Here is a 27323-nt window from a genome sequence, read left to right on the forward strand (position 1 = left end):
TTTATGCAATCATAACTGTGGAACAGGAAGCTGTTGTCTCTCTCACTGCATATCCAAAGGCCTTGAAGTGCGGCAAGGGCGCATTTCAAAACTGTGACTCAGTGGCTTGGAAGGTGGAGAAGTTGTTCAGCAACTGGAAGGTTTCTGGTCCATCCCAGAAGTGTGCCTGAACAACACACTGAAACCCAAACTATTTCCAATACAATATATACAGCTCTGGAGAAATTAAGAGACCACTGCACATTTTTCTGATGTCATCCTATGGTTGTTGAGTGACATTCGAATGAGTTGACGGTCATATTCAAAATTAGAAGACCACTGCAAATTTGAATATGACCGTCAACTCATTCGAATGTCACTCTCCTCTAAATCTGTGTGCTCACTAACCACGGATGAGTAAAATGCAGTGAAAGAATTTCCCTCAGGATCAACGATAATATCTATCTGAACACACTTCATTCAATCAGTAGTACTATTTATTTCAAAATGGTCAAATATATCTTCAGTGACATGAAAGACATCAATTTACATCAGTTATTAGGATGTTCCAGGAAGACATTAGATTCCCAATATAACTGAATAGGAATGCGGTAGATGAAGAGCTGATTCAGGTTAACAGCTCAAGTGGTACCATCATTAATCAAAAGCACTCAGGGTCAATTCAATCATACTAAAGGTTTATTTAGTATAAAATCTAACATCCACTGGGCAATTATTAAGAAAATTCTTAAAAGTGGCCAAAGTCAAGGGTATCTGTAGAGTGTGCACAACTGTAACAAGAGCAAAAGTGACAACATGAGTCTGAAATCACTGACATGGTACAGTACAGCTGAGAATCCAGCTGAATAATTAAAGAAAGTACTCAAGCAATATATACAATGCGTAGTGGTTTCATTTCTATTGACATCATCTTCAAATACAGCCCTTGGACAGTATCAGTGTTTAAGGAAGAATGTTTTCTCTCTTTTCAAGGTGATCGCAACATGTCAACACACAGTCGTTGGAATCTGGAGTGTACTGCAAACACTTGACAGCTTTCTCAGTTGTCACAAGAGTGAGAGTAGACACACACACACACTCTCTCTCACACACACACACACACAGGGACGTGTGGAATCACTCAGGTAGAGTAACATGTACAGGATATTTTCACATAAAGGAAATAAAATGATGCCCCTCTTTATTTCCTCTCTTTTTTTTTTACAGAGAAACCTTTCATTCACTAATCGATCAAGTTGCATTAATATTAAAAAAAGTATGCCCTGGTGCACACCTAGAGTCTCTACCAATCTAGAGTGTTGTTACCTTGTTAGGAAAAAACAAAAAAACAAACAGCAGAAAAGTGAAAGGAGCAGAAATAAGAGGACACGTCCTTCCTTTGTTGTCTCCAATTTCTCTCCCGTCACTCCCAAATTCGTATAAATGAAGCCAGAGTCTCGTCTTGCCTGGTCTCATCCACGTCGGTGAATCTCTGCGGCCCAGTCTACGGAGGGTTTTGGGCTGTGGGTGTGTGGAGTGGGATGGAGGGCTGTGAGCCCCCTCCCCCCTGCCCTCCACCCCTCACAGCTTGGCTTTGCCCGGCTGCAGCTGCAGGTTCTGGAGCTTCATGGCCAGGCCCATGTTCCCTGTGATCTTCAGCTTGCCTTGGAAGAAAGCCTTTGATGGAGAGGGGATGGAGAGAAACACATTTCACCGGAGGCCAGGAAAACACACACACACACACACACACACACACACAAAGGAATAGCTGGTGCCTTTTGAATCCTGCAGGATTCATTCATAACTGATAAAAAAGGGGGTGGGGGGGGGTGGGGGGGGCATGGGGGTCTCGCAGCTCTCTGTGTGGGGGTTAAATTGGCTGGTATTCCTGGCTTCCTGATGGAGAGGCACCCCTCTGATTCCTCTATAGCACCCTCAATCAATGTGTCTGGATGAAAGGAAGGCCACAGGAGTAGAGAGCTTGACACCCAGAGGGCATGTATGCACACTCTCCACTGTGACTAACAGGAGCACTGACAGGAACGCAGGAAGAGAAAAATAAGCTAATATCACTGGGCTTGAGAAAGAGCTAAATTTACTCCATTTCATACCTATAGCCAGGAAGGTCTCCTGATGCTTGAATCTGAATTAACGAGACCTTTTGAAGCAGTTCAAACTAAAGATCAAACTGCTACATGACCATGGCTTGGCCGGCTATGGCACCACAAAATGTGGAGCAGCGGCAGCCTGAACATTGGTCGGCCCAGGATCAATGGACCCTTTTCTCAGCAGCCATTTTTCACATTAAATACACTAGCGTAGTGCCGTTCAAACATGCCATTCCTGTAGAAAACCCGTAGCCCAGTTACATGCCCGCAGGTATGCCTGCTTTAAAACTAGGATGATAGGGAAAACATCATTCCAGCTAAGCTTGTTGTCTAGCTGTGTGGCATTTTGAAACGTCCTTAAATTGGGGACCATAGTCTATCACTTGTTTTAATTTGGGACCTTGCAGTCGGAATTGTTGTTGGTTTATTCAAAGCCTCAAGTCCAAAGTAGCCTGGGTTATTCGGAGGGTCAGTTTATTGCACATCATTTTTACATTATTTTGAACAGCCACTGCATACCCGTGTTTGTTGCCGTGTTGTTGCAAAATCCACAGAATCATTTTATGCAAGCAAACTGCATACAGGGAGTCTTTATTGTTGATGTCAGGCATTATATAATCATCCAAACATCTTGCATCTTGACCCGTGATTCAGTGCTGCCAAAACTCCTCTTACCCCCTCTATCTCTGGTCCTGTGCTGTGCTGTGCTGTGTGAGAACGGCAGTAGCTACAGAAGAGTGGAGAAAGCCAATGTGTGCTTCTTTTACCAAAATAATTAACAATAGCTTTTGCATTACGTATCCAAACGTCAAACTTGGCACTTACTCGTGCCTGTAGCAAGACACCTGTCAAGTTTGAAATCAATCGGACTAACGGTTCGACAGATATGCGAGCCTACGGTGCTGTGTATGAGGGGGAGTGGATACAGTAGAGCAGAGAAAGCCAATGTGTGCTTTTTTTTACCGATATATTTAACAATATCTTTTACATTACTAATCCAAACAACATCAAATTTGGCACTGCATGTACTCGTGCCTGTAGCAAGACACCTGCCAACTTTGAAATCAATCAGACTAATGGTTCGAGAGATATGTGAATAACAGACAGACAGACAGACGTTCCTGTAATTTATAGATAGTTAGTAACACCTGGGCTTGCCAGCTAAGATTTTTCCTCCCTCAAATTGCTAAATAATTCCATCCACACGGATACACAAAAACAGCCATAGAAGGTTGTCAAGAACACGTCAGCGATACTGGCCAATCGGAAACTCTGTTTTCACCTGTCCACACGCAAACACTGAGTTTTAGTGTGGAAAAAGGCCAAAACACGAGGCCACATAAACATAGACCACATCCCTGTGTTCCGCAGAAGGTTTTGCAGTGCTTCATATTGCACTCGTGGACTTAAGATCATATATACGTGCAAAAAAGCTTTCATCAACTCTTAATTTCAGTGGCATGGGAAAGAGCATTGGCAGTGGACACAAGAAGGTCACTGAAAACCATGTGGAGAATCATTTTGCCTTTCTGATGCACTGATTGAGTCTGATCAAGGCCTCAAGTTTGATTCATTGAGTGGTTTTCGTGGCCAAATGGTGCTCTGCAGTCATCACACACGAATGGCATTTTCAAAATTTTCCAAGTAGTCTTTTTCTCCACTCCAGCTAAAATGCGGAGGGCAGAATCTTTCCTTTTTGTCAAACTGTATTATACATCGACATATAGAATGTCTATGACAATAGACAGTAAAATTGGATGGCCTTGCACTAAGGGAGAAGGGAATGATAAGTACTTCCATAATAGACCTACACAATAATCATTATGGAAGGCACAAATCACTCTTGGAAACTCGTCCCACGTATAGGCCCAGGTCACATAAAGACAGGATGTTCAGCACAAATATCCCGTAGAGGTGTATTCAGTGCTGTATTCACATATTCTCTATTCTCAATAACCATATTTGGTACTTAAATAAATATACGAGACGTGCAACGCGCATGTGGATCCTCCATCCTCTGTAGTAATAAAGTGGATCCTCCAACCGTTGTAGTAAAGAGTGACTAGGGATTTGATTTTCACAATTTTCAGGTATGGAAACTCACACCGGTGACTGCTTCCAGATATCCTCAATATATCATGTTCTCTTTTTCTAAGAGGAAAGAAGGGTCTGGACAGATTAATTATTTAGCTTTGTTTAAGACTAATTAGCTCCAGGTTGTCTAGACTTATTGAGTGTGAGGATACTAACGAGTAAATGCAGAGTGGCGCTTCCAGAGACGAACACCTGTCAGAGTGCCAGTGCTGGACACCGCAGGGCTCCGCAGATGAGGCGGCGCATGGCTGGGACCCTGAGCAGGTGTGTGAAAGTTAAAGGGGGGAGCTGCCTTTTGATGGAGCTGGAGCACGCCAAAGGCAATAAAGGACGGGGGAGCCAGCGCCTGTAAGTGTAGACAGAGCTGGCCTCCGGTGATAAAGCCACCTGGAACCCGGCTCCCCAGCCGGACCAGACCTGACCTGATACCTGACCTGGATCCACAGTGGACCTCCTCAGACTTTATGACCCCAATCTCTACAAACCAGCATGGCGAGTGCTGCATGCAGATTAGAACAGATGAAAGTTCAAGATGAGAAACACAGAGGCTTTGAGTGAGTGGGCAAAGGGAAAAAAAAAAAAAAAAGTTGAGTCTGTTGAAGTCGCTTGAAGGCTTTTTCTTTTGCCATGCGCCTGCCACTGAACATGTACCATAAACATACACAAATTCCATATAAAACACAACTGTTCATGAAAAGACAAACAAAACCACTGCCGATTACTACAGTTAATAAAAAGCACATCTTTGGAGTAGAAAAAAACTCACGGTCTGAGGATTCATTTTCCCCGTCATGAGGGCCAACAAGTCGCCGTCCGACATGGCAATGGTGCAGTCAGCTTTCTTGGCTAGGGGAGAGAAAAAAAGAGGGATTGTGGGGTTAAGGGGGTATGGGGGGGTGGAAAAAGAAAAAAAAGTGGGACGAATCGGAAAATGTTAGCAGATGAAAGTGTGCTTTGGCACCGGCTGTTATTAGCACTGTCAGCACACGAGTGCCTCACGCAGTGCTAGCTCCTTTACGGAGCAAGGCGCTCAAGCTGGGGTTTGTGACTCACTGGCCTTTTCAAATCAGGCCCCGAGAGGGGGACATCAGATACAGGACAGCAGCAAACCATGCACACAGTCAGACACATACTGTATACAAACACACACACACAGTGTATGCACATCCAAATGCAAACTCTCATACACAGGAATGTATCGGTCTGTATGTGTCTCTCTCTGGTCTCTCTCTCTCTCTGGTCTCTCTCTCTCTCATCAAAGTGTGCACATAGGTACAAGTGTGGGCAGGAGAAGTACCCCAGGGATGCTCCTTAACATCAAGGTTTTTAAGGATTTCACTCTAGAGCCATGGCTTGAATACGCACTGCTAATTTGGTATGTAGAAATGACTTGAGGATATGGGCCTATGATGTGCCCGGGGACACCATAGCTTACCTTGTTAATCCCTCCTGATATCATTAAAAGCTGAACTACATATTAAAAGGAGTAGTAATGACTGACCGCATCTTCTGGTGCCCATTAAAGATGAATTATTTAACTGCTCAAAGACCAATGGCTTACCCGAGGCCTACAAATGAATGGCTTGTCTTTGAATGCTGTTGAGTTTTAAGTCCCTCACACCTTCAGTTGTTATTCCCCAACTAAGAGAGGCTAAATCGTTAGTTTTTTCAGCTGTTTACAATTGATTCCATTGTTGCAAAGCCTGCCTCCAGGCTCAACCGTCGTCCTACTATTGTTGTTATAGTTACCATTCATAAGCATTGATATGGAACGGCGATTAAACATAGGTGTAGTATATCACTTTTTAAACGACACCCTTTTCAACCTAGACCAATGTAAACTTATTACAGTGCCGCCTTGAGGCCAACATCTCATATCATTTTCATATCACTTTACATTTAGGCCTTTCTAAAAATCACAGAGAATAGGGTTACTGCAGCTTCAGTACTTGGACCCCTAATCACTGCACTCCAGCAGCACACTAAAGGCAGTTTTAGGAATCAGCAGTTGCTACACATCACAGATTTTTAAATGCATTGGTGAAATAATAGCCAACATGTGATGCGATCTAGGAAAACCCTTCACATGGTGCACTCAGAAATCCTTAATTTTTGCTCCTTTTTAACCCTCTCTGGTAAAGTTTCATCAATTTAAGATTCTGATACCATTCTAGCAACATTCTGGACACTTTCTCCTAGCAAAATCCAGGATACCATTCTCCCAAAATCTTAGATGTTGCTAGGACGGTATCAGAATCATAAGTTGGTAAAATTGCACCATGTGAAAGGTTTTCCCAGATCGAATCACAAAAATGCTCTAACATGTTGGTACAACTGCCCTTCAAGTTTTTAAATTGTAAAGTCCAACATTGGGTGGTTGCTTGTTAGAGTTATTACCGTACCTGTGTCATTGTGAACGCAGCCGTTGCCATTTTTCACGTCCACAATCCAGGTGGCCTCCTTACCATCTGGTCCGTCCTTGACTTTGAATGCAAAAACCCCACCGATTTTCTTCACAAACTGCTCCCCATCCTGCGAGGTAATAGTTAACTACTGTTTAATTCTTTATTTCTTTTTTTGTATGTATTCAAATGTAGAGACATGCCACTTAGATTTTGTTGCTTTCTTGTTGTGGAACAAAACATGAGGAAATATCTTCCCGAAAAAGACAAACAGACGTAAGATCAACCCAATACAAAAACATCGAACTGGTAATGTGAAACAGATTGCTTGCTGTCCCTGCCAGCATAATTGCATAAAAGAAGTGGATGAAAACTAGGCCATGGGCCCTCTCTTTTGCAAGAACTTGTTGCAGGGACTTGGTGCACAAATACTGTAGGACTATGGAAACAAAACATAGCTTTCTTTGGACAAAGGCAAACACTCAACAGCGAGTGCTATCGAGGGAAAAAATTGAGGAAACCAAGGAGGTAAAGTATTAAAAAAATAACACCCTGGTAAATATCCTATGCCACCAATATTCAGAGAGCATGCCAGACACAAGTCTAAACAACACAGTGCTCAGCTGGATCCTGAATTCTTCCATTATGAGCCAGGACTTCATCTCTCTCAGTCTGAACTTACCGGAGGGAGTAGTAGACCACTACCTTTAAATACATTTGTGAATTTGCACTGGGAGTGGGAGTTTGCAGTGGCATATGGTTGAATGGAATAGCAGCGGTAGAGGAAATAACAACAGCATTAATAATTGGCTGGCCCTGACATGTTGTGAGCTTGGATGAAAGTACTTGCTGTGAGCTAGCAAGTCATGACCTGAAGCCAAAGCCCAGAAGAACTGAGTTGAAAGCGTAAAAGTGTAGTCATCCTGTTTTTGCTTTATATATAACACTCAGCAGGTCAGCAAGACAAAATAAAGGATAAGAGAAAGAGAAAGAGAGAATGAGAAAGAGAAAGAGAGAGAAAGAGAAAACAAGAGAGAGAAAGATAGAATGAGAGAGAGAGAGAAAGAGAGAATGAGAAAAGAAACCAAGCAGGAAGTTTCACAGCTGCTATCAGACAGACAATAAAAAGCTGATGTGAGGGTTTTTTTGCTTCCATTTTCCTCTTTTTTCCAGTTCTTATGAAACTATAGAAAAGGGGGATGAAATCTGGCTGACTGGCAAACAAATCCAACCTAAATGTTTTTCACATCCAGATGCCTGGGCTCCGACAGCCGCTGATGCTTTACGCAGCTTCTGCTCAACATGACAACAGAGCTGGCCTACATATTCCCCACACCGGCGGCCAAGTGCAGCTGCCTGCGAGATAAAGGCCCCTGGCTGCCCACCACCGTACCGTACGTGAATCCAATTCACCTATTCTCCATTCATCAGATTTGCTTGGTGAAAGGATCCCTGCACCATACAAATAAATGTTAACTGTTCCAGTAGAATGCTGGAATTGAAAATATAGCCGTATTGAAAAGGAAGAGCACTCTGGTACCTAGGCTTGAGAATCGGTTCCAGGTTCCAAACGTTCCGATCCATTGGAATCGTACATGTCCACACGTTAACGATTCCACTAACGATTCTGAACATTTTAGAAATATTTACTTTTTTAGAAATTCAACTTCTGCATTGATATTGCACACTTGGTATTCATTCTCTAAAACCACTTTAAATTAGACATTCAAAGCCAACAACTCTCAAAGCCATCCTATAAGTGTTCAGCAAATGGTACAGGAATCGATATGGTAATCGATAAGCAGACTCGACAATGGCATCGATGCCCATCCCTACTGGTACCTGCTGGCTTCTCATGTGGAGCGGCACTTAGAAGCAATGTGAACTTCTGAGTTTAAAAAATGGCACTTGCTAAGTGCTCAGACTCGCTTTAAATGGAGCTAGTAAAGGCCATTCCTCACTACTAACGATTACCATAACTATGATTTTAAATATTGCCCTAAGTAGTAAGAATGATAACATCGACATGGCACACTATAATGAAAATGACCGGGAGAATGATATTGTTGGAGATCACTTTCAGAGCAATTTTGTGAACAACAGAAATCCTAACAGTGGATCAGAATCTATCAATTATAGGCATCACATTACTGGACATGAAGAATATTCCTGAATGGCTTCCTTATCGTTGGTCAGTGTGGATGTGCATATCATTATCTATAGCTTTCTTTATAGTTACTATTAGCAGTGTACCTACCTAATTTACCTAACTCTGGGGGTATCTTTAAAATCATGCCGCCAGAGTGTAGCACTGTAGCTGCCTGGCTACTCTAGCAAGGACAGTCCCTGTGATGAGGGTTAAAAATAAACTATTCCAATTCAGTGGTATGAACAAGCTTTGAAAGTCTACAATGTTTTCCACAAGGTAGCAGACCTGGCAGACCAAAGAAGAAACCTGAGGTTTATGATGAAGGACTGGCAGATTGAAATGGCAATTATTACAGGCTGGATACCTCTTGTAGCTTCTTGTTGATCTCCTGGAAGACAGCATGTGCTTTGAAGCCGTCCAGGTCACCAGCTGCACTGGTGCATACAGCCTTGATCTGTGGAGCACTGTGGAGAAAGAGAGCACTTCAGAGAAACAGGCTAGATAACATGCATGCTTTCTCTCTCAGACACACGTATAAATGCACAGTAAAAAGCCTATGCAATCACAGAAACCAATATACAAATGAAATAGACTCAAAGGCCAATTGAAAAATGGACACGTAACAAATGTTGAACATGAACCAAGATTTCTTACGCAACCATCTCATACTTTCCCACTCAAACCTTATCAAACAGGAATCTACATAGCAACACTGTGGAGACAAATCAGAGTCAAAACATTTACTCGTCGCTGAAGAAGAAATGTTTTTGTTAGAACCCACAGATCTTATGAACAAAGGCATTTCTCTTTTTTAAAATAAAAAAGTCTGCTTTCAGGAGAACTATTGTAGCATGGAATGCAATCTGTGGGCACAAAAGATCCAGAGTCATGGTTTCCAGAAACATCCAGGAAACAGATCTGAGAACCTCTGTCAAAATGAGCACCAAACTTCAGACAGACTTGGCCCTGCCTTTTTACTGACACTGAAGCGCAGAACAACGAGAAAGGCTGGTGTCCTTCTTTCTCTTTCTAGGTTCTCCTTGGTCAGCTATTTGCATGTATTGTACCGTGGAACTAATGTGTAAATCTTGTGTACAAATATTTTGTCATAGTCTACAATCTTCCTTTGACAGGACGACCAAGAGGGCTGCAGAAATGCGAAGCAAAATCTTCATGGTAGACAGTCACCTGAATAGCCCACCTTGCCAAAGACGCATGCATTGTTAAGGAAAAGATATACTGTAGAAATACTAACAATAACAAATGAGATTTTGATTTCCTCCATACTGCAATAAGGTCAGAGGAGCATCTCACCTGTGGATAGTGTTAAATATTCAGCTAAGGCACCTGGCTCAAGTGCCCAATTAAGCCTGAACTACAACAAACTCCGACCGCACCGGAATAAGACAGGAAAATCTCTGTGCTAATGGGGGTCCAACAGCAAATGTGGTAAAGTGGAGAAAGGGCAAGGGAGAGCGCTTTGTCTTTAGAAAAAAAAAAGGTTCGTCTGCTACAGCCTACCAGAGAAGAAAAAAAGAAGATGGGAGAACAGGATGTCCGCTAGACAGACACACAGCACAGACATGTTTTCAGCAGAGACCCCCTAATAAAAACACATGCCAGCCCCAAAGTGGAGAGACATGCTATTTCATATTATATCTCAAAACACACTGAATAAGCTTGTACGGCTGACATGAAACCACCAACACCAACTCATGTGAAGGTCTTAAACATAATACTCCAGAAGGCTTTAGTCAAACAAAACAAACATTAACTTTCTGCAGTCATTTCATTAGCCAGAATTTTCGTTATCCGGTCAAATACTTATGGGTTCTATATAAATCATATAAATCTAAGATACAAACATGTATTTCACACCATTCAATCCATGACTGTTACAAACGGTTTCATTTTGTCAGTTGAAGTGAGAAGTCTCTAAACAGCAAACATTCTACTACACAAGTCGTTAAGGTACTTTGCATTGTTCCCATCTTAGAGCATCTTGTTTACCAGCCAAGAGCAAAGGGTGTTTGTGCCAATGCCTTGTAGAAAAAGAATTCCTGTCTGAAAGAGTGTAGGCACAGCATAATTTTTTTGCACGGGTTGGTGAATAGATTCACAATTTTGAATAATTTAAATATACTTAAGCCTGCCACAGGAACATTCTGTAATTGTGGCTGTTTATGTTTATAATTATTGATTATGACGATTTGCTGTTCCTTGCTGTTTGTTTAGTTCAATTATTTCATCTGTTATTATTATTATTTTTATGTATGCTATGACTAAACAGTTTTTTAATGATAATGTGTTGTATTGTTATCATAAACGGGTTTCCTGTTTACCAACAAATCTAGAGGTGCGCGCAGCCTTGGGCCAGAAGACGTCAGGTGGCTGGCTACAACATTATAAACTTAACCTAATAGTCGGCTGCTGTAAGCTAGAATCTGCATTTTTTTGTATACCCTTGCTGTGTCAATGATAAAAACATCTCATTTCAGGGTTTATTTCATTTGCATCATATATCAATCAATATTAAACGTGGATGTTATATAACATAACATATATAACATAACATCCAAGTTTTTTGGGCGAAGACATGCATTCCTTTAGGAATATTAAACATTTTCTACCCATCACTATTTCAATTGGTATGGTTTTCAGCCTAAAAACTCCTTGTAATCTTTTCATGTTTGCATATAAATTCATGTATTGTATGTCACTTTGGACAAAAGTATGCCAATAACCATAACCATTATACAGACAGAAAGATCTATGTGATGTCATAACCCATCAGATCAGACATTTCCCATTTCCGTGGCAGTAAATGTTGAATAGAACAGCAGCAGCGGAGCACCATTATCCTACTTCTTAAAGATTAAAAGATATTTTTCAAGATTTTTTGAACTAAGACCAGGGAGGTCGTAAGGCGGGAAAGACAGATAGAGTTGGGCACCATCTGTGTAGTAATGATGAGAACCCATGAGAGTGGATAATCGGGCCCAGTGAGGTGGTGTCTACATGGCAAAAAAATAGGGGCCCCAGCACTGAGCATTGGGGCACCCCTGTAGTGAGGGCAGCCAGAGCAACAGCTCCCTTCTTCTTGATCAACTTATCAGCTGCTTTAGACACAGTCAACCACTCAATCCTACTAGATCCATCCGGTGAGAGATGCCATTACTGCGGTGTTAACAAGCATTGGATAAACAGTGGATTTTATTGAGAGGCGCCGACAAAAATGGAACCGGATCATAATCCACAAGGCAGTGCAGCAAAGTTTTACTCAGATTCTAAGAGTGCTGCAATGAGTTTAAAGCTCATTAAAGGAACACGCCACCCAATGTCAGTAGTAATATATTAAGGATCTTACCTTAACTTTCATGAGTTGAGTCATACCTCTCCCGTGTCGGTACGTGCACTCTTACGTTCTGGTGCGCGGCGCGAATGTGTTAGTATGTTGCTATACTAGCGGGCTCAGACGTAGCCATAGAGGGGGTAACATAGCAGTAATCAAATACATCCACGTTTTCCCTACTTAAATACAGTTGCACGAGTAGTTGATAAAAATGTGTAAGGTCACACAAAATGAAACGTGGCGATTTTCCAAGCGAATAAACAGGAGAACTACAATGTGTGGCGCAATAGCACTTGGGAGTACTTCGACCTAGCGTAGTAATATTAATTATATACAGGTGCACCCGGTTGTCTCCACGGCTCCATCGGTCCTGGTTAACACCCATGCACTGTGGCTTGGTGTGATTGCTTGACTGGGGTTGACTGCAGCTTTCAAAAATATGACATTGTATTCCTTCATCTCGCAATGCACAACACGACTGACCTTCCCACTATGTAGGTACTGATAAGCCTCTGTGCTCTTGTTGTTCTTCATGGCCGCCCCATCGACGCCAATCTGTGGAGATAATTAGCCTCGGGTGGCGAAGTACAATCCCTCCATCCGACCTCTTGATGCTGTTTTTTCTCTTCCCACGTTAGCCTCTCCATCCTAATTCGGCGGGTTTTTCAACGTAGCTATTAGCAGTAGCTAGCAGACCGGAAGTTTACAGACAATGCGGAAGAAAAGAACTTTTAAAAATGGGCGGGGCTGCATAAGGTGAATAGGCATGGAGATAATAAGCATCACCCCAGTTCTGAACTCCTGGTCGGCTGAATGGTGCTTTAAAGTGCTGTGGACCCCGATGCCGATATGAGTGTGGTGCAATCTGCTTTCAACATTCAACTCCGCACACCAGCATCGCACTTTGTCGCACTTTGTCGCCGTGTTCAGGTATACTTGGTCGGCGCTGCTCCAATAAAATCTATTGTTCATCCAGTGTTTGCAAGTAAAAACTTCGGCGCTGAATGCGTGTGGCAAGTGACAGTGCACCATATAAAAATATGTCGGCGCTGGTGTCAGCTTAGTCAACATGGAATTAAAATATCACCGAAGCACTTCAAATTTAAGCTTTAAGCCTACAAGCTAAACATTGCTTACCCTCACACTGTTACACGTGAACTGAACTTAGAGATATGACTAGGCTATTTCTGTTTGGTATACACTTCATTGAAATGTGCTCTAGGCCTATAGGCTACATTTTGCACACTTGTGCATATTTCTTAATATGAAAAGTTCCTTAATTTCAACTGAATTCAAAAATAATGAATATAGGCTATATGGAGTTTTTTCTGTTTATTATGCCCTTTATAATGTGTGTACATTTTGTGCATGTACTTTTGCTGTAGCATTTATTTCAGTTTATATCAGCTATATTTCTGAAGAATACACTGTTGCCTCAGGTCTGCTGCACATCTTTTGAAATAATCAAATAGACTAACGTCTTAAAGTTAAGTTAATAAAGTAACTTTCTTTACTTTCATTTGAATCCCAATCAAGATACACTGGTAATAATTGCATTATATTGTTAATATGGACTTCTGGAAAGTTTAAAAATGCAAAATAATAGAATTTTAATCATGTGCTAAAATATGTGATTAATCGTGATTAACTATAGAAACTCAGCGATTAATCATGATTAGAAAATGTAATCGTTTGACAGCCCTAGTTCAGACTGAACATTTTCAACGAAATGGGTGGTGCACTTAAAACGGTCAAAAAGAGTGCAACGATGGGACACCTTTCACCCTCAACGGACGCCATCTTGGCTATATAGTGGAAGGGGAGTGAGCATTTTCAAACTTGTGTCAGAGAATGTCTAATAAGGGGAGAACTTCCGGTTTCTGAACTGGTTGCAGTTCCTCCTGTGGTTCCACATGAGGGCGCTCGTCCACGAGTGCAGAATGCATGGAGGTCTAAGTATACTTTTTTGATCCCGTGAGGGAAATTTGGTCTCTGCATTTAACCCAATCGGTGAATTAGTGAAACACAAACAGCACACAGTGAACACACAGTGAGGTGAAGCACACACTAATCCCGGCGCAGTGAGCTGCCTGCTACAACGGCGGCGCTCGGGGAGCAGTGAGGGGTTAGGTGCCTTGCTCAAGGGCACTTTAGCCACGGCCCACTGGTCAGGGCTCGAACCGGCAACCCTCTGGTTACAAGTCCAGAGTGCTAACCAGTGGGCCACGGCTGCCCCCAAATGGAGTCTATGGAGCTGTACCCCTCAAAATCCACTTTTCTCGGGATATTATTTTTTTTCCAAGTAATTTGAATATTGTATTCGAAAGGGGAGGCAAAGAAAATACACTTGGTGGAGTATTATATTTTTTAGTCACTTAATTGTTCTAAAAAGCCTTTCAAACGTGTCAATGACGTCACACATTAGCACAATGCTAGCGTGTTATGGGCAACAACGACCCAAACTGTAAGAAATCAAAAGACATAAGTACTCGTTCATTCAACTTTTGACCTATAACCCATGTTGAAGTTATATAAACTACAATCAAATCTGAGATTTGTCAACGACATCAGGTGAAAGAGACAAATTTAGCCGTCTAGCTCCATTGACTCCCATTCATTCTGCACTCATGGCGATCGCCCCCAGTGGAAATCTGGTGGAACTGCAACCAAAATTCGGTACAATGGGACTTAATACGGAGTGGCCATGCAGGCTCTCCGTAGACGGGCTCTGCTTGTGTTGAGGAAGTTGTAGCAGCAGTGGACAACACACACTTTACAGATGTACGCAAGTTATAACATAAACTGTTCATGTGTTCACAAAGTACCACCATGTCACTGTCAGATAGAGAACACTAATAAAGTTATATTTAACTGTTGCAATCGTCATTTCCGTTAAGGCAATGGACTTGGTGTCCAATTTGACTCTATTCTGAAATTTACACACTACGCCAATAAGCACACCGATGCAGTACGCCATCGGAGACAGAATGTCTCTAACATTAATAAGTGATCTAATATAAAGTGTTCAGATATAGCAACAATTATTTAGTTGTTTAGGCCTACAGGCCCAAATTAGGCCTACGACTTTCCCTATAGGCTACACATTAGATGAAAACAGTTACTAGAAAGTGAATAAAGGTAAAGGTATGTAGTTCTTTTCAGAACCAACCGTGAAAACTTGCTATTTTAGTAAATAGGATTACACCTTACGAAAGCGGTTACCTGACATTGACACTGCCGATATGACAGCTAACACCACGATCTGATAGCCTATACGTACCGTTAACTGCTATACAGACTGTTGTAACAAAACGAAACAGGCTTTAAGTTTGATGTGCGTCTTAAACAACTTTGGACATGCCTAAATTAGCTGTTTGTGGACATGTTCATGTGACTTTTGGCTACAATTGAAGTTACACAAAGGACAACCAACAGATAAGTTACACATGACACCGATTCATGATGACACCGTTGTTGGATCATAAGTCTTGATAAATGGCAAATAGTTTGATCCTCACCTTATTATCTGAGATACACGCATTTTGCACAGTGTGTCAGGCATAGGCTATAACGGAGGCCGGCGAAAATCAACAGTTTGAGCAGCTTGCAAGGTGGTAGGTATCGCAAATCCCACCCGGAACTTCCTTGTTCCTTGTTGCAAGACCCAAGAAGTCGAACACCGATAGAGTGGAGTCGCGTGATAGATTTACAACCCTTATCAGTGGGGGATTATGTTATCATGTTATGTCAATCAATGTTCAAACAATCACACTAAGGGCTTTCTGACACAAGTATGAAAAGCAGTGCAGTAATGTGTGTATATTGTAGTCCGATGAAACATCTGGGATACAGTCAGCGCAGATATGTTGGTCAGAAAACGTAGCCTAAAGCAAGTTATTGCTGCCATCTTCTGGTCAAAAGCTATTCAGGGTCGAGACGCTGTAAGACCGAGTGATAGTAATTCGGTCTGTGATCAACATCGTCTGTCCACGGGCCAAAGCGGAAGTAGAGCCCACCGAATCTCCAATTTCAGAATTTCAGTAGTGTCATTATTTTATGGTTATATTAAGGATCTTTGGTTATTTTTTACAGTCTATGGGTTAAACCCAGACAGCAAAATTTGATTGGCAGATAGCGGACCGCTGGTGGCATGCCACTTGTGGCCCGCCGTTGGACCACCATCTCCTTAAATTTAACTTTTCATGAATATTAAGAAATGTTATTAAAATGATGCATGAAGTATAACTGAATAAATGAAAAAATATTTTAATAGTGGCAAAAAATTGGAGCATTGTCGGCAACCCGCCAGTGGCAGAGCCGGACAGTAACAGAGTACATTTACTTGAGTACAGTACTTGAGTACAATTTTGAGGGATCTGTACTTTACTCGAGTATCATTTTTGGGGAGTACTCATGACTTTACTCTAGTACATTTGAGAGGCAAATATTGTACTCTTTACTCCACTACATTTCTATCCATAACCGTGAGTACCCGTTACTACTTCTAAAAAAAAAGGTACAAAGAAAAATCTCGGAAACCCTCAATTTGTTGTTTCCCTCTCAAACGTGATTAGATTGTGCAGGCGCCACTGATTGCGACAGCCTATCAGCAATCACCTTTAGCTTTCCGCCAAAGTCAACTCCATGGTCAGATTTAGATAAGAGACGAAACCATGGACGAAACAATTGATGAAGACGCAGCAGGTCCATCCCGGGAATGTGCCAACCTGTGGCCCCACCTCGCCAGACTATTTCAATTTTAACAAGTTAATGATAGTTTTCGCTTCAAGTGTTTGAATTACAAAATAGTATTTTGTATTTTAAATATGTATTTTAAATACATGTATTAGAAATACTGCCCATCCCTGGCAATATGGTAAAAAGATGAAAATGACTTGATTTTACTTCCAATTCATTTTACATTCTCCAAGGTATTAACATTAACATTTTTCATAACTCCATGTAGGACGTTTCTGTACATAAATTTAAGCACTGTGACAGTAGTAATGCAATATTTAGAAAATGTAGGCTACTCTTGATACTCAAGTACTTTTAAAAACAAGTACTTCAGTACTTTTACTTAAGTAGACATCTGACTGTTGTACTTTTACTTGTACTTGAGTAAATTTTGGCAAGGGGTATCTGTACTTTTACTCAAGTAATGAAGCTGTGTACTCTGTCCACCTCTGGCCAGTGGACCGCCAGATGGTCCCAGCCACCATCTGGGAATAGGCCTAGAATTTAGCAGATATTTACAATATAAGGAAGGCAAACTATTACATTTTCACCAGGAAGTATTAAGAATCTATACTGTACATTTTTCCAAGAAAATATACCATGTGCCTTACATTACATTATTTTAATGTAGGCCTATAGGCCTAAAGGCTAATGCAAAATATAACAACACTCAGTCTCCGATCCCTAACTTTGCAGCATGTTTCATGCCCTAATCATGACAAGCAATGTTCTCTGTTCTGCTATACTAATCTTAATAAGCAGAGAAAATGGTCTCTGTGGGCCGTAAACAGGAGACAAATATGTAATGCATGCTAAAGGAATAGCCTAATAACCCTCCTTGGCAATTCCATCATGCAAATCCTCCTGGCAGAACCTGTGTTCTATGTCTGAAAGATGAATATGAGCCTTTTCAGCTGAGACCAGCTGAGAGAAAGGGTCAACTCTTTGTTCACCTACTTTTAACATGATTTGTGTACAGTACCCTATATTTTTATCATGGGCAGCAAAACTGTAGCATTCATTGGTCAACAATGTGATGCTTCATATTTGAGTGTGATCAAGAACTCAAAGGAAATGTTGTTCATAGCTGACAAATTATGATTTACTGTGAGAATCAAAGAAAAGGGCACTATAATCATTTGCAATCAGACATGTATCCTAATCTGACCTTTAGACTCTTCTTGGAGAAAGAATTGAGAGACTAAACATGACATACTTTTTGATTGCGATCAATACCAAAAGAAAATATAGTATATCTCCAGTGGCAGGATCAACTAGCAAGAGAATTTCCAATAGAATTACCCCAAGGCTGAGGTTAAGCCACTCTTTCAATGGCCATTGACGGAGCAGTGACCTCAGGAGGACATGTCTATTTGCCTCAGCTGTAAAGCACTTTGTTGTTAGATATGAGTTATAAAAAAAATCATAAAATAGATAAATAAAAAGTAATCCACTGTCCACCATATGCTCCATCCCCTGGTTGTTTAGTAAACAATTGCCAACACTTTCATAAAAGCTTGACCTCCTATTGTGGATATCTGACAGTGCAAACTTTGTGCAAAGTTAGTGAAAAGTTTGTGGTTGATGTGCCATCATTGAAACAAGCTGATGCGGAACTCCCACTCCACACTAATGATAGAGTGGGCTGTCATATAAGGATTGTCAAGTTTTTTTTTTTCTCCCCCCGTCATGTACTTCCTGAGTTTAGTGGAATTTCATCCATGGTTCCTACATTTAGTGACTGTACACCCTTCGGCCTGTAGATAGTGGTGTTGAGCGAAGGGTTTATGCTGGTAGAGGATGATGAGGAGAGGAGCTACAAGACAGGACTGTCTCACACACACACTCTTTCTCACAAACACACACACACCCATAAACACACGCGCGCACACACACATGCACGCATACACACACACGTGCACAGACATGCACACACACAAACACACACACACACACACACACACACACACACACACACACACAGGCACACACACGCACGCACATACGAGCGCACATGCTATCGGTATCGGCAATTATAACAGCCGATAATTCATTTTAAATTCAGTAAAGGAAAACAGAAAATTGATCCTTAGGCTGTATTTCCAGACACACACACACACGCGCACACAAACACACACATACACACACACGCACACATTACATTACATTACATTTAGCAGACACTTTTTAAACAAAGTGACTTACATATGTCAAGGGATTACATTGTCCCCGGAGCAACTTGGGGTTAAGTGCCTTGCTCAAGGGCACAACGGTGGAAGCCGAGAATTGAACCCACAACTTTAAGGCTAATGCACGCTAGCCCAGCACCTTAACCACTACACTAGCACACACACAAACACACACATAAACACACACGAACACTCTCACACACGCACATACTATCGGTATCCGCAATTATAACGCCCGAAAAATAATTTTAAATTCAGTTATTCATTATTTAGGCTGCATTTCCAGTATTGGTGTTAGGCCTATGTAGTTTGTCCACCAGATGGCGCAGCGTCTTTCTGCACAACACACACCACTTCACTTCCTACAATGACAACTTTCACAGCTATGTGGCTTGTATATTCTGTAGGATGATTTTCACGTGAAATGTAAGTAATTCCCATTTCTTCTTGAAGCTGAAATAAACCTGAGAATGTTTATCGGACATGCTTGTTTTTTACTGCAGGTAGGTTAATCACACCAGCTTAATGTTATACTGTATCCATAGGTAAAATAATGTAAACCTTAACGTTAGCATTGGTTGAGTGATGGAGGCTAACGTTAGTTTGATTGTTGGTGTTTGTGAAACATAAAAGTGGTTATACTGAGCAAATTCATAGCTGTAATTGTCTCTTTCGACTGTCATCCCATTCTTTTCTGACCATTCTGACAGGAACTAAGTTAGTTAGCCACAACGTTAACTTTCGCTAATGCAATGGTTTGCTGATGGAAGACAGAAGATAACTATCTATGATGCATCTTAACACAGGGTTCAGACATTTCTGCTTGCTAAATAAGTTTTTCTGGTGTTGACTCACTCACAGTCCTTGGTGGTCCTGTCACAGTGCTTTGTAAAATGTTGCATTAAGACCACAAAAAGTCTACACGAAATAAATGTGAGCATCTGAGCTAGGTGTTTCAAGTAAGAAAGAGCATAGTTTAGGCTACAAAGGCTAAAAATAAAATACTTGTAAAATGTTTTGATTGCATGGGAGCATTATTATTATCATTAAGCATAAGCATACACTGCTCAAATGTAGTTTGTGGCAATGTGGTTATCACAGAACAAAGACCTCTTTTTTACCTCTTTTTTTCTATACAATATTTTATTTCTTAAAAAAATACTTCATTAGGAAACTCGATAGTTAGGCTTATGGTCAGGGGGCCTATGTGGTTTCTGTGGGATTGAAATGTTAATTTTTGGAGAGTGGTTGGACTGTCTTTAGAGGTCATTTAACGTGGAGAAAAATGATGTCTCCTTTTTTTTTTACCGGTTTTAACCCTATTTTTGTGAATTTATATATTTCACTATAATTAACACCATACATTTCGGCTAAATCACTGGCTATGTTGAATAAAGTTCACAAAACAGTTATTTTCTTATTTGTAACAGATTGTATGTCAGTATTATGATTGTATGTCAAACAATTATAAGATCAATAACCAGTCAGTTTCACCAAATACACATACTCCATTGCTGAAAGATAGCAAAATCACAGAATCACAGATGAGACCTCAAACAACATTTAATTAATTTACATATACACAACATATTAGATCTCACCTCCACAATTTCCTCATCAAAATCTACAACTAGTCTACTAAACCTTATTCCTACTCACCTTCTTAAGACTGCTCTCCCCTTCCTGGATGTTTTGCTCTAGATTATAAATAATTCAATGCTATCAGGGCATGTACCGCAGTCGTTTAAGACATCTGTTATTAAGCCCTCCCTCAAAAAACCTAGCCTTGGTCTTCCTGGACCTCAGCGCTGCCTTTGACACCATAGACAATGACATACTACTTAGGCTTGAAAATTTGATAGGCATCAAAGACTCAGCACTCACTTGGTTTAGATCAGTGTTTTTCAACCACTGTGTCGGGGCACACTAGTGTGCCGTGAGAGATCATCAGGTGTGCCGCAGAAAATTACCCAAATGTCACTCACTGGTCCAGAAAAGCAACTGTTGCATCAAAGAATTTATAACCACATACTCTCATTGATTGTATGATTGCACTATTTGTGGTATGCATTGTACAACGGGGGTCCCATATCCAGTATTCACAGAATCATCACCTATCCAGTTCAAAACAACAATTAAATTAGATATAGTCACCTACAAATGAAACAGAGGGCGCTTGTTATATTGAGCAGGTCTTGCATAGAAGCCATAATAAGGCCATATCTGTGTATTATTTGAAATTTTAGGCTATGGTATGTTTATTTTTTCTTCACACAGGATTAGTGTGTTAGTGTGCCGTGGGACATTTTAAGTTTCAAAAGTGTGCCGTGGCACAAAAAAGGTCGAAAAACACTGTTTTAGATCATACCTTCCTAACCGTCAACAATTTGTACAGGTCCATAATAAACCATCTACCCAGATTATGGTAAAATGGGTAGCCTCAAGGCTCAGTACTGAGGCCCCTGTTGTTTAGCAGATGATACATAACTATACCTCTCCATAAAACCTGATGAATTAACACCGTTAGCCAAACTTGACACATGTATAAGAGATATAAAGAAATGGATAACGAATAATTTCCTGCTTTTGAACTCAGATAAAACAGAAGTCGTGGTTTTAGGTTCTAAAAAGATGAGGGATATCCTATCCACATCACAGGCTACATATAGTGATCTATATCTAGTTAAAAACCTAGGAGTTATAATTGACCAGGATCACATAAAATCACATAAAACAGATCACCAAAACTTAATTTTACCATTTAAGGAACATTTCAAAGATAAGGAAGTCCTTATCCTTACCAGATGCCGAGAAATTAATGTTTTGTCATCTCAAGGATAGACTATTGCATTGCTATTGCAATGCTATTATGCTGGCTGTAATAATACCTGTCTAAAGAGCTTACAGCTTATACAAAATGCAGCTGCTCACACACACAAAAATATGAACATATTTCCCCCATCCTAGCATCTTTACACTGGCTACCTGTTAAAAGTCATTGACTTCAAAATATTACTTGGTTGGTTGCCTGCATTGAAAGAGGACACCTCATGAAGACGCTCTTTTGTCTGCTTCTGACAGAAGAAGCACTTATCTATGCTGGCAGCAGCTGAACAAGTGTACAAAGTCCCTCTAGATGGACTTCATGCAGTTGCAGGTGTTGCTGCAGGTTCAGAAGATGGTCTACCACGTCTTTTCTGAATCCACTGAGTCCTGCCTGCTTCACATGATATGATTTCTAGTAGCGAATCTTAGCATGCTGCAGATGCTCACTGTTACAGGTGGATTTGTAGCAGTTCCTGTGCCAAACTGCTTTGTTCTGTTGTAAAATAACTGCACTGTAACAATGTAATCGTTGGCTGATCTGTGATACCCGTCTCCATACTCTCTCATGGACAAAAACAAGAAATTTGGTATATGTCTCTAGTGATGGGTCATTAACCAGTCCACACATATCTGCCACTGGATACATCCAAAAATAGCCCAATAGCCCATAGCCCAAAATCTGTTTCTTTTAGAATATGTGTGCCATCACCTGACTAACAGAAAGACACACCTCAGAAACTAGACTGTGCCACCATGAACTATGGAAATTTGCTTGCTCAAATGTAGAAGGCTAGAAGGTCACTAATATTACCAACCATGAGGAACAGAGCACTATGTGCTTCAATTCAATATTCTAAATTCTATCACTGCCAGCTATCAACAGCCAACTGTCACTGGTAGTCAGGGATGGATTACTGCACGGGCCTACCGGGCCCAAACCCAGAGGCCCAAGGAGTCAGAGGGCCCAAGCCATTGCATGGAATCATTGCCTCAATATCAACACATATCAACACATAGGCTATGAATCTGATTGAAATAAAGTATTGGCCATCCCCAAAATCCACCAGAATACAGGAAATCACATCAAAAAATGTTAAAAAATGTCCCCCGCAACAATTAGTGGGGGGCCCTTAATACATCTGGGCCCAGGGGCCTGAAAGTTCATAATCCGTCCATGCTGGTAGTGTCTCTTTCTCTTTCTCTCTCTTCCACACACACACACACACACCTGTCTGTTTGTCTAGCTGATCCTTTACCCTTTCTTTTCTTCACACTTACATAGGCTTCGGAAGGCCTTACAGACTTCAGCTGGTACTATGTAAAAGTCTATTAAAATTGATTTAACAGAGATCTCTGCACTTTGTGCTCTGAAAAAAAATCACAATTTCGTCGCCGTTTAAAAAAAAAAAAAACATTCCAGTCCATACAACTTCATTTCAATTTCAAAAGAAATACTGGACTATGTTTTTTTTTTTTTTAAACGGCGACGAAATTGTGAATTTCCAGAGCACACTTGGCAATCGACTCCTACGGACTTTCCCCTAAAGATGGCAGCAAAGATGGCAACATTTCCGGAAAGGTACTGGCTTGATGAAATTCATTCTGGACTCTCTATCCGACCACATAAAGACCTCAGGATACTTCGGTTTGGCTTTAGGGACCCTCTACTCACTACCACGTAAGTGTAATGTTGTTTGGAACTGTAGAAGAGGTATAAAAATAGCGTTTTGTAGCGGCGAAATAATATGCCCTTCTCACTTCCACGCTAACGAGTTTTGACTAAAAACGGTACAATCGAACTTTCTCAAAACACATCCGAATGACATGATTTTGATGTCAACTCAACATATGTACTCCCAATCATCCGTAAATTGATCTAAAGTGCATTTTACTCCGGATAATTTCTTTAGCAAAATGTAGGAAAATGGAACAGACTGAAAATAAAATAGGCACTGATCTTTAAAATCCTGTGTCCTGTAGCCTAAATGTTGTCAGTCATTCTTAATATTCGCAATTGGTGCAGTGGCATGTTTAACTGTTAGCTGCAGTGTAATGTTAGATTATGTGTAAGTTAAGTACAGAACTGACTGTGCGCCCACATTTTTGTCTGTGCTCCTAAATTTTATTAACTTGGGCGCACAAGTGCTCCTGGAAATTTTTTTTAGTGTAGAGCCCTGCACAGGCACGCACACACACACAGGCACGCACATACAAGCATACACAAAAGTTGCAAGAGTAGGGGATGGAGTAGGAGATGAAGACAAATTGACAAGCATGATTTAGTGCTATCTAGTATTACTGTAATGACTACCGAGAAGAAATGGAGACTTTCATGCTAGCCACATAACCAGTTCTCTCAGTCCCACTTTCCATTTAAGAATCCCCTTTATGTAGCCTTGAATCTGGATGATGACTTTGCTTTTCATTACATAAGCTATGAGCATGCATAGAGAAGGTGCACAAACCGCATTATACAAGCTGCAAAAACATAGCTGAAACAAAACCAGTGCACTGTGTGCTTGTAGCCCAACTTCACTTGCAGAAGTGAGGCTGGAAGGAAGGGTGCAAGCATGGTTTTGCTTTCATCTAAATATAGACTAGGAAGTGAGCTGACTGGCAATATCTCACTTATCACCAGATGCAGTTCTGAAACACTACCAGTTTCTTTCTGTAATGTTGTCCCTATGTTGAATCGCGAAAGTGCTTTCCAGTCTTGGTTGAATCAACAGACAAAGCAGTGCAATTGTACATTTGAAAGGCTAAAAAAACCATAATGTGGCTTGTATTGCAGTGTGTTTATAGAGATTAGTCCTACTGTGCAAATGGTATAGGCCAGGGGTGGGCAAACTTTTTGGCTCAAGGGCCACATTGGGTTTTGAAAATTGGCCGGTGGGCCGCACAACACTCTCAAAAGAGTATACTACTTCTTCTTAGCATAAATATCAGTGTTTTTTGCACGGTGATCTGTATAGGCTAGCCTACTCTCCACTTTAAGCTCGTCACCTTGTATGTATTTTAAAGTTTTGAATATACCCGTCCATACCATAATTAAGTCCCTTTTGATTGCTTCTGGAGAAAATTAAATCCTTTATCGACCAAAACGTCCTCAAAACCTGCTTTGATATACTGTCAGCTGACATTTTCCACCGACACTGGCACCGACAATCAAAAAATCCAGTGGAAACCAGATGGCAGAAGTATGTAGGCCAATCGGCCCACCAGCTTTTTTTACTTTGCCACCTACAGAGTTTGACAGGTACGATTTTTCGAAACGTCATGTTATTTCCCATAGACATTCGACAACCGGAAGTTGGGTGGATCCGGTTTCGGAGGCGGGACTTATTCCGGAGAGGTCTATAGTGGTTAAGGAACTGGGCTATAGGTGTGGGCGAATCGATCAAAATATCGATAGTATCGATGCCAACACTGGTATTGGTATTTGATCGATACAACTGTAATTGAATCGATATTTTAATTTAAATATCTCTCCTCTACGTTCACTATACTTTGCTTGTGTCTTCCACCTCTACAATCCTGAGCAAACGCTGCTTTCACATCTTGGCCCACTTTGCTCCTCCTCCCCTTCCTGCTGCTCTGCTGTGATTCGTTGTTGTGTCGTTACATGACTCACTGACATGCGCAGAGGAGCAGCGAGGCTGATAGCACATTGAATGAGAGATCAGGATGGCCGAGAGGAAGAGAAGTAGCCTAGAAATCTAGACGCACCCTAGCGGCAGCAAATACATACATGTATCACCACAAAACTTTCCCAGTTGGTGTCTTACATTAAGACAAGTATTTTTTGTATTACAAGTTTTCTGAAATGTAATGTTTAAATATGCAAATGAGGCTTAATCTACTGAAATATGCGCTAATGCACACATTTCCAAATTTAGGCTAGAGGTACTACTATGATCGCATCAAAATGGCTAGTTTTAAAATACTAAGGCGGCTTGACACAACTGGACACTTTGCTTGTACTATTATCAGGCTTCCTACATAACTCGAGCATTATTCATTCGTGCACAGAGGGATGGAATCTGGGATCTGCACCTTTGTGCATTCCAGAAAATGTTGCCCTTTTTCATGCGGTATAACCACATCAATTATGCACGGTGGGGCACTATCTACCTGAAATGCACCAACTTCCTAAACCAGTAAAAATGGAGTTTGATGCCGGAAACGTTGTAGTCACCGCTTCAACCAAGTGGACCCTGATCATAGTCAGGAGTGGCTATGGTGTATTGGAAAGAAAGGCGGAGGCATTGTTGGAAACACAAAGACATCCTCAGCACTAAGTAGGTGGGCTCTGTCTTTCAACCTCTCATCCAGTCTTGCCCATGACACTAAAGTTGCTTTTGGCCAGGGACCAGATGATAACTACATCCATAGTGAAACGACAAAAGTCCGAATGAAACGGGACAATGCAGATGAAGATGCTTTGCTTGCAGTCTTGCAGAGGTTTGGCCTTTTCTTTGCCTACCTGTCCCAGACCCTGCAACACATTGCAAACAAAGACTTGGCCACGCAGGATATTGAAAGCGAGCTGTTGACAGCACCACAGAAAGGTCAAAGTCAATTAGATACATTTGTTGTTGAGAGGCTGTTGCCATCTGGGGGAGGGGGGAGAGTCTCGTTCAGGGACAAACTTAAAAAGAACAAGTATTTAACGTTTGCGTCTTTGTTTGAAGTTAAGAAGTCAGATCTAAAAACTGGAAAGGTGAAAACTGTCAAGGCAGACCGAAACATTCTGCAACGCCTCATTGCTGCATATGATGCAGGGCGCCCAGTCAATCTTGACAGCATTATGATGCATGAACTATTTGTTGTGCCCTTGTCTCTGGCAGATGTAAATGGACAGCTTCGTTCAGGTTCAAAGGCAGTGTTTAGATTCTAGCTGCTGGCATTCCATGTCCCAACCACCTTGATAACAGAGACCTTTGGGATGAACCAATGCTCATCATTGATGGTCAAGCTCTGGTCATTGCCATTGGAAAGCCACAAGCAGCAAAGAGTTTTGGGGACCTTGCTGATGTTTTTGTGGAATCTGTTCTCAGAAGTGGAGCACAATTCCAGCGAATTGATGTTTTGTTTGATCGCTACCACACACATTCTATCAAAAGTGGAACACGAAAGTGCCGTGGAAGAGGCTTGGTGGCAATCAGAAGACCAATTGAGAGCAGAGATTTGCCTCTTCCTGCAAAGTGGGAGAACTTTATTGCTCATGCAGACAACAAGGCTGATCTTGCACACTTTTTATCCCAACAGCTGATTGTTGGAGCTCCAGCAAATGAGATCATAGTTGCTGCAGGTGGCTTCAGTGATGAAGAGAGAGTTGAAGCCTCTAAATCAACCTTTAACACTGACTGCTTGGAAGCCAAGCATGAAGAAGCAGACACAAGAATTGTTCTTCACTGCATTAGAAGCAACGCATCAAATATTGTTGTCTCAGCGAGAGACACCGACATCTTGGTACTGATGATTGCC

At 41.2% G+C, this 27323-nt stretch overlaps 1 protein-coding gene across 1 annotated transcript; it reads right to left on the reverse strand.

Annotated features, from left to right (window-relative positions):
- Positions 1 to 660: 660 nt before the first annotated feature.
- On the reverse strand, positions 661 to 15758 carry scp2b (sterol carrier protein 2b). Its single transcript, XM_076278271.1, has 5 exons — positions 15603 to 15758; positions 9097 to 9196; positions 6584 to 6713; positions 4948 to 5027; positions 661 to 1656 (listed from the first exon to the last, which is right to left on the reverse strand). The coding sequence occupies exons 1-5, from the start codon at positions 15644 to 15646 to the stop codon at positions 1561 to 1563; spliced, it is 450 nt and encodes a 149-aa protein (XP_076134386.1). The 5' UTR covers positions 15647 to 15758; the 3' UTR covers positions 661 to 1560.
- Between the last annotated feature and the right edge of the window lie 11565 nt (positions 15759 to 27323).

This window comes from Alosa pseudoharengus, unplaced genomic scaffold, assembly GCF_046254945.1.
Source record: "Alosa pseudoharengus isolate Yale_2024_CS ecotype anadromous, Long Island Sound unplaced genomic scaffold, YU_APseudo_1.1 YU_APseudo_1.1_scf_11, whole genome shotgun sequence".
In the NCBI taxonomy this organism is placed as follows: domain Eukaryota; kingdom Metazoa; phylum Chordata; class Actinopteri; order Clupeiformes; family Clupeidae; genus Alosa; species Alosa pseudoharengus.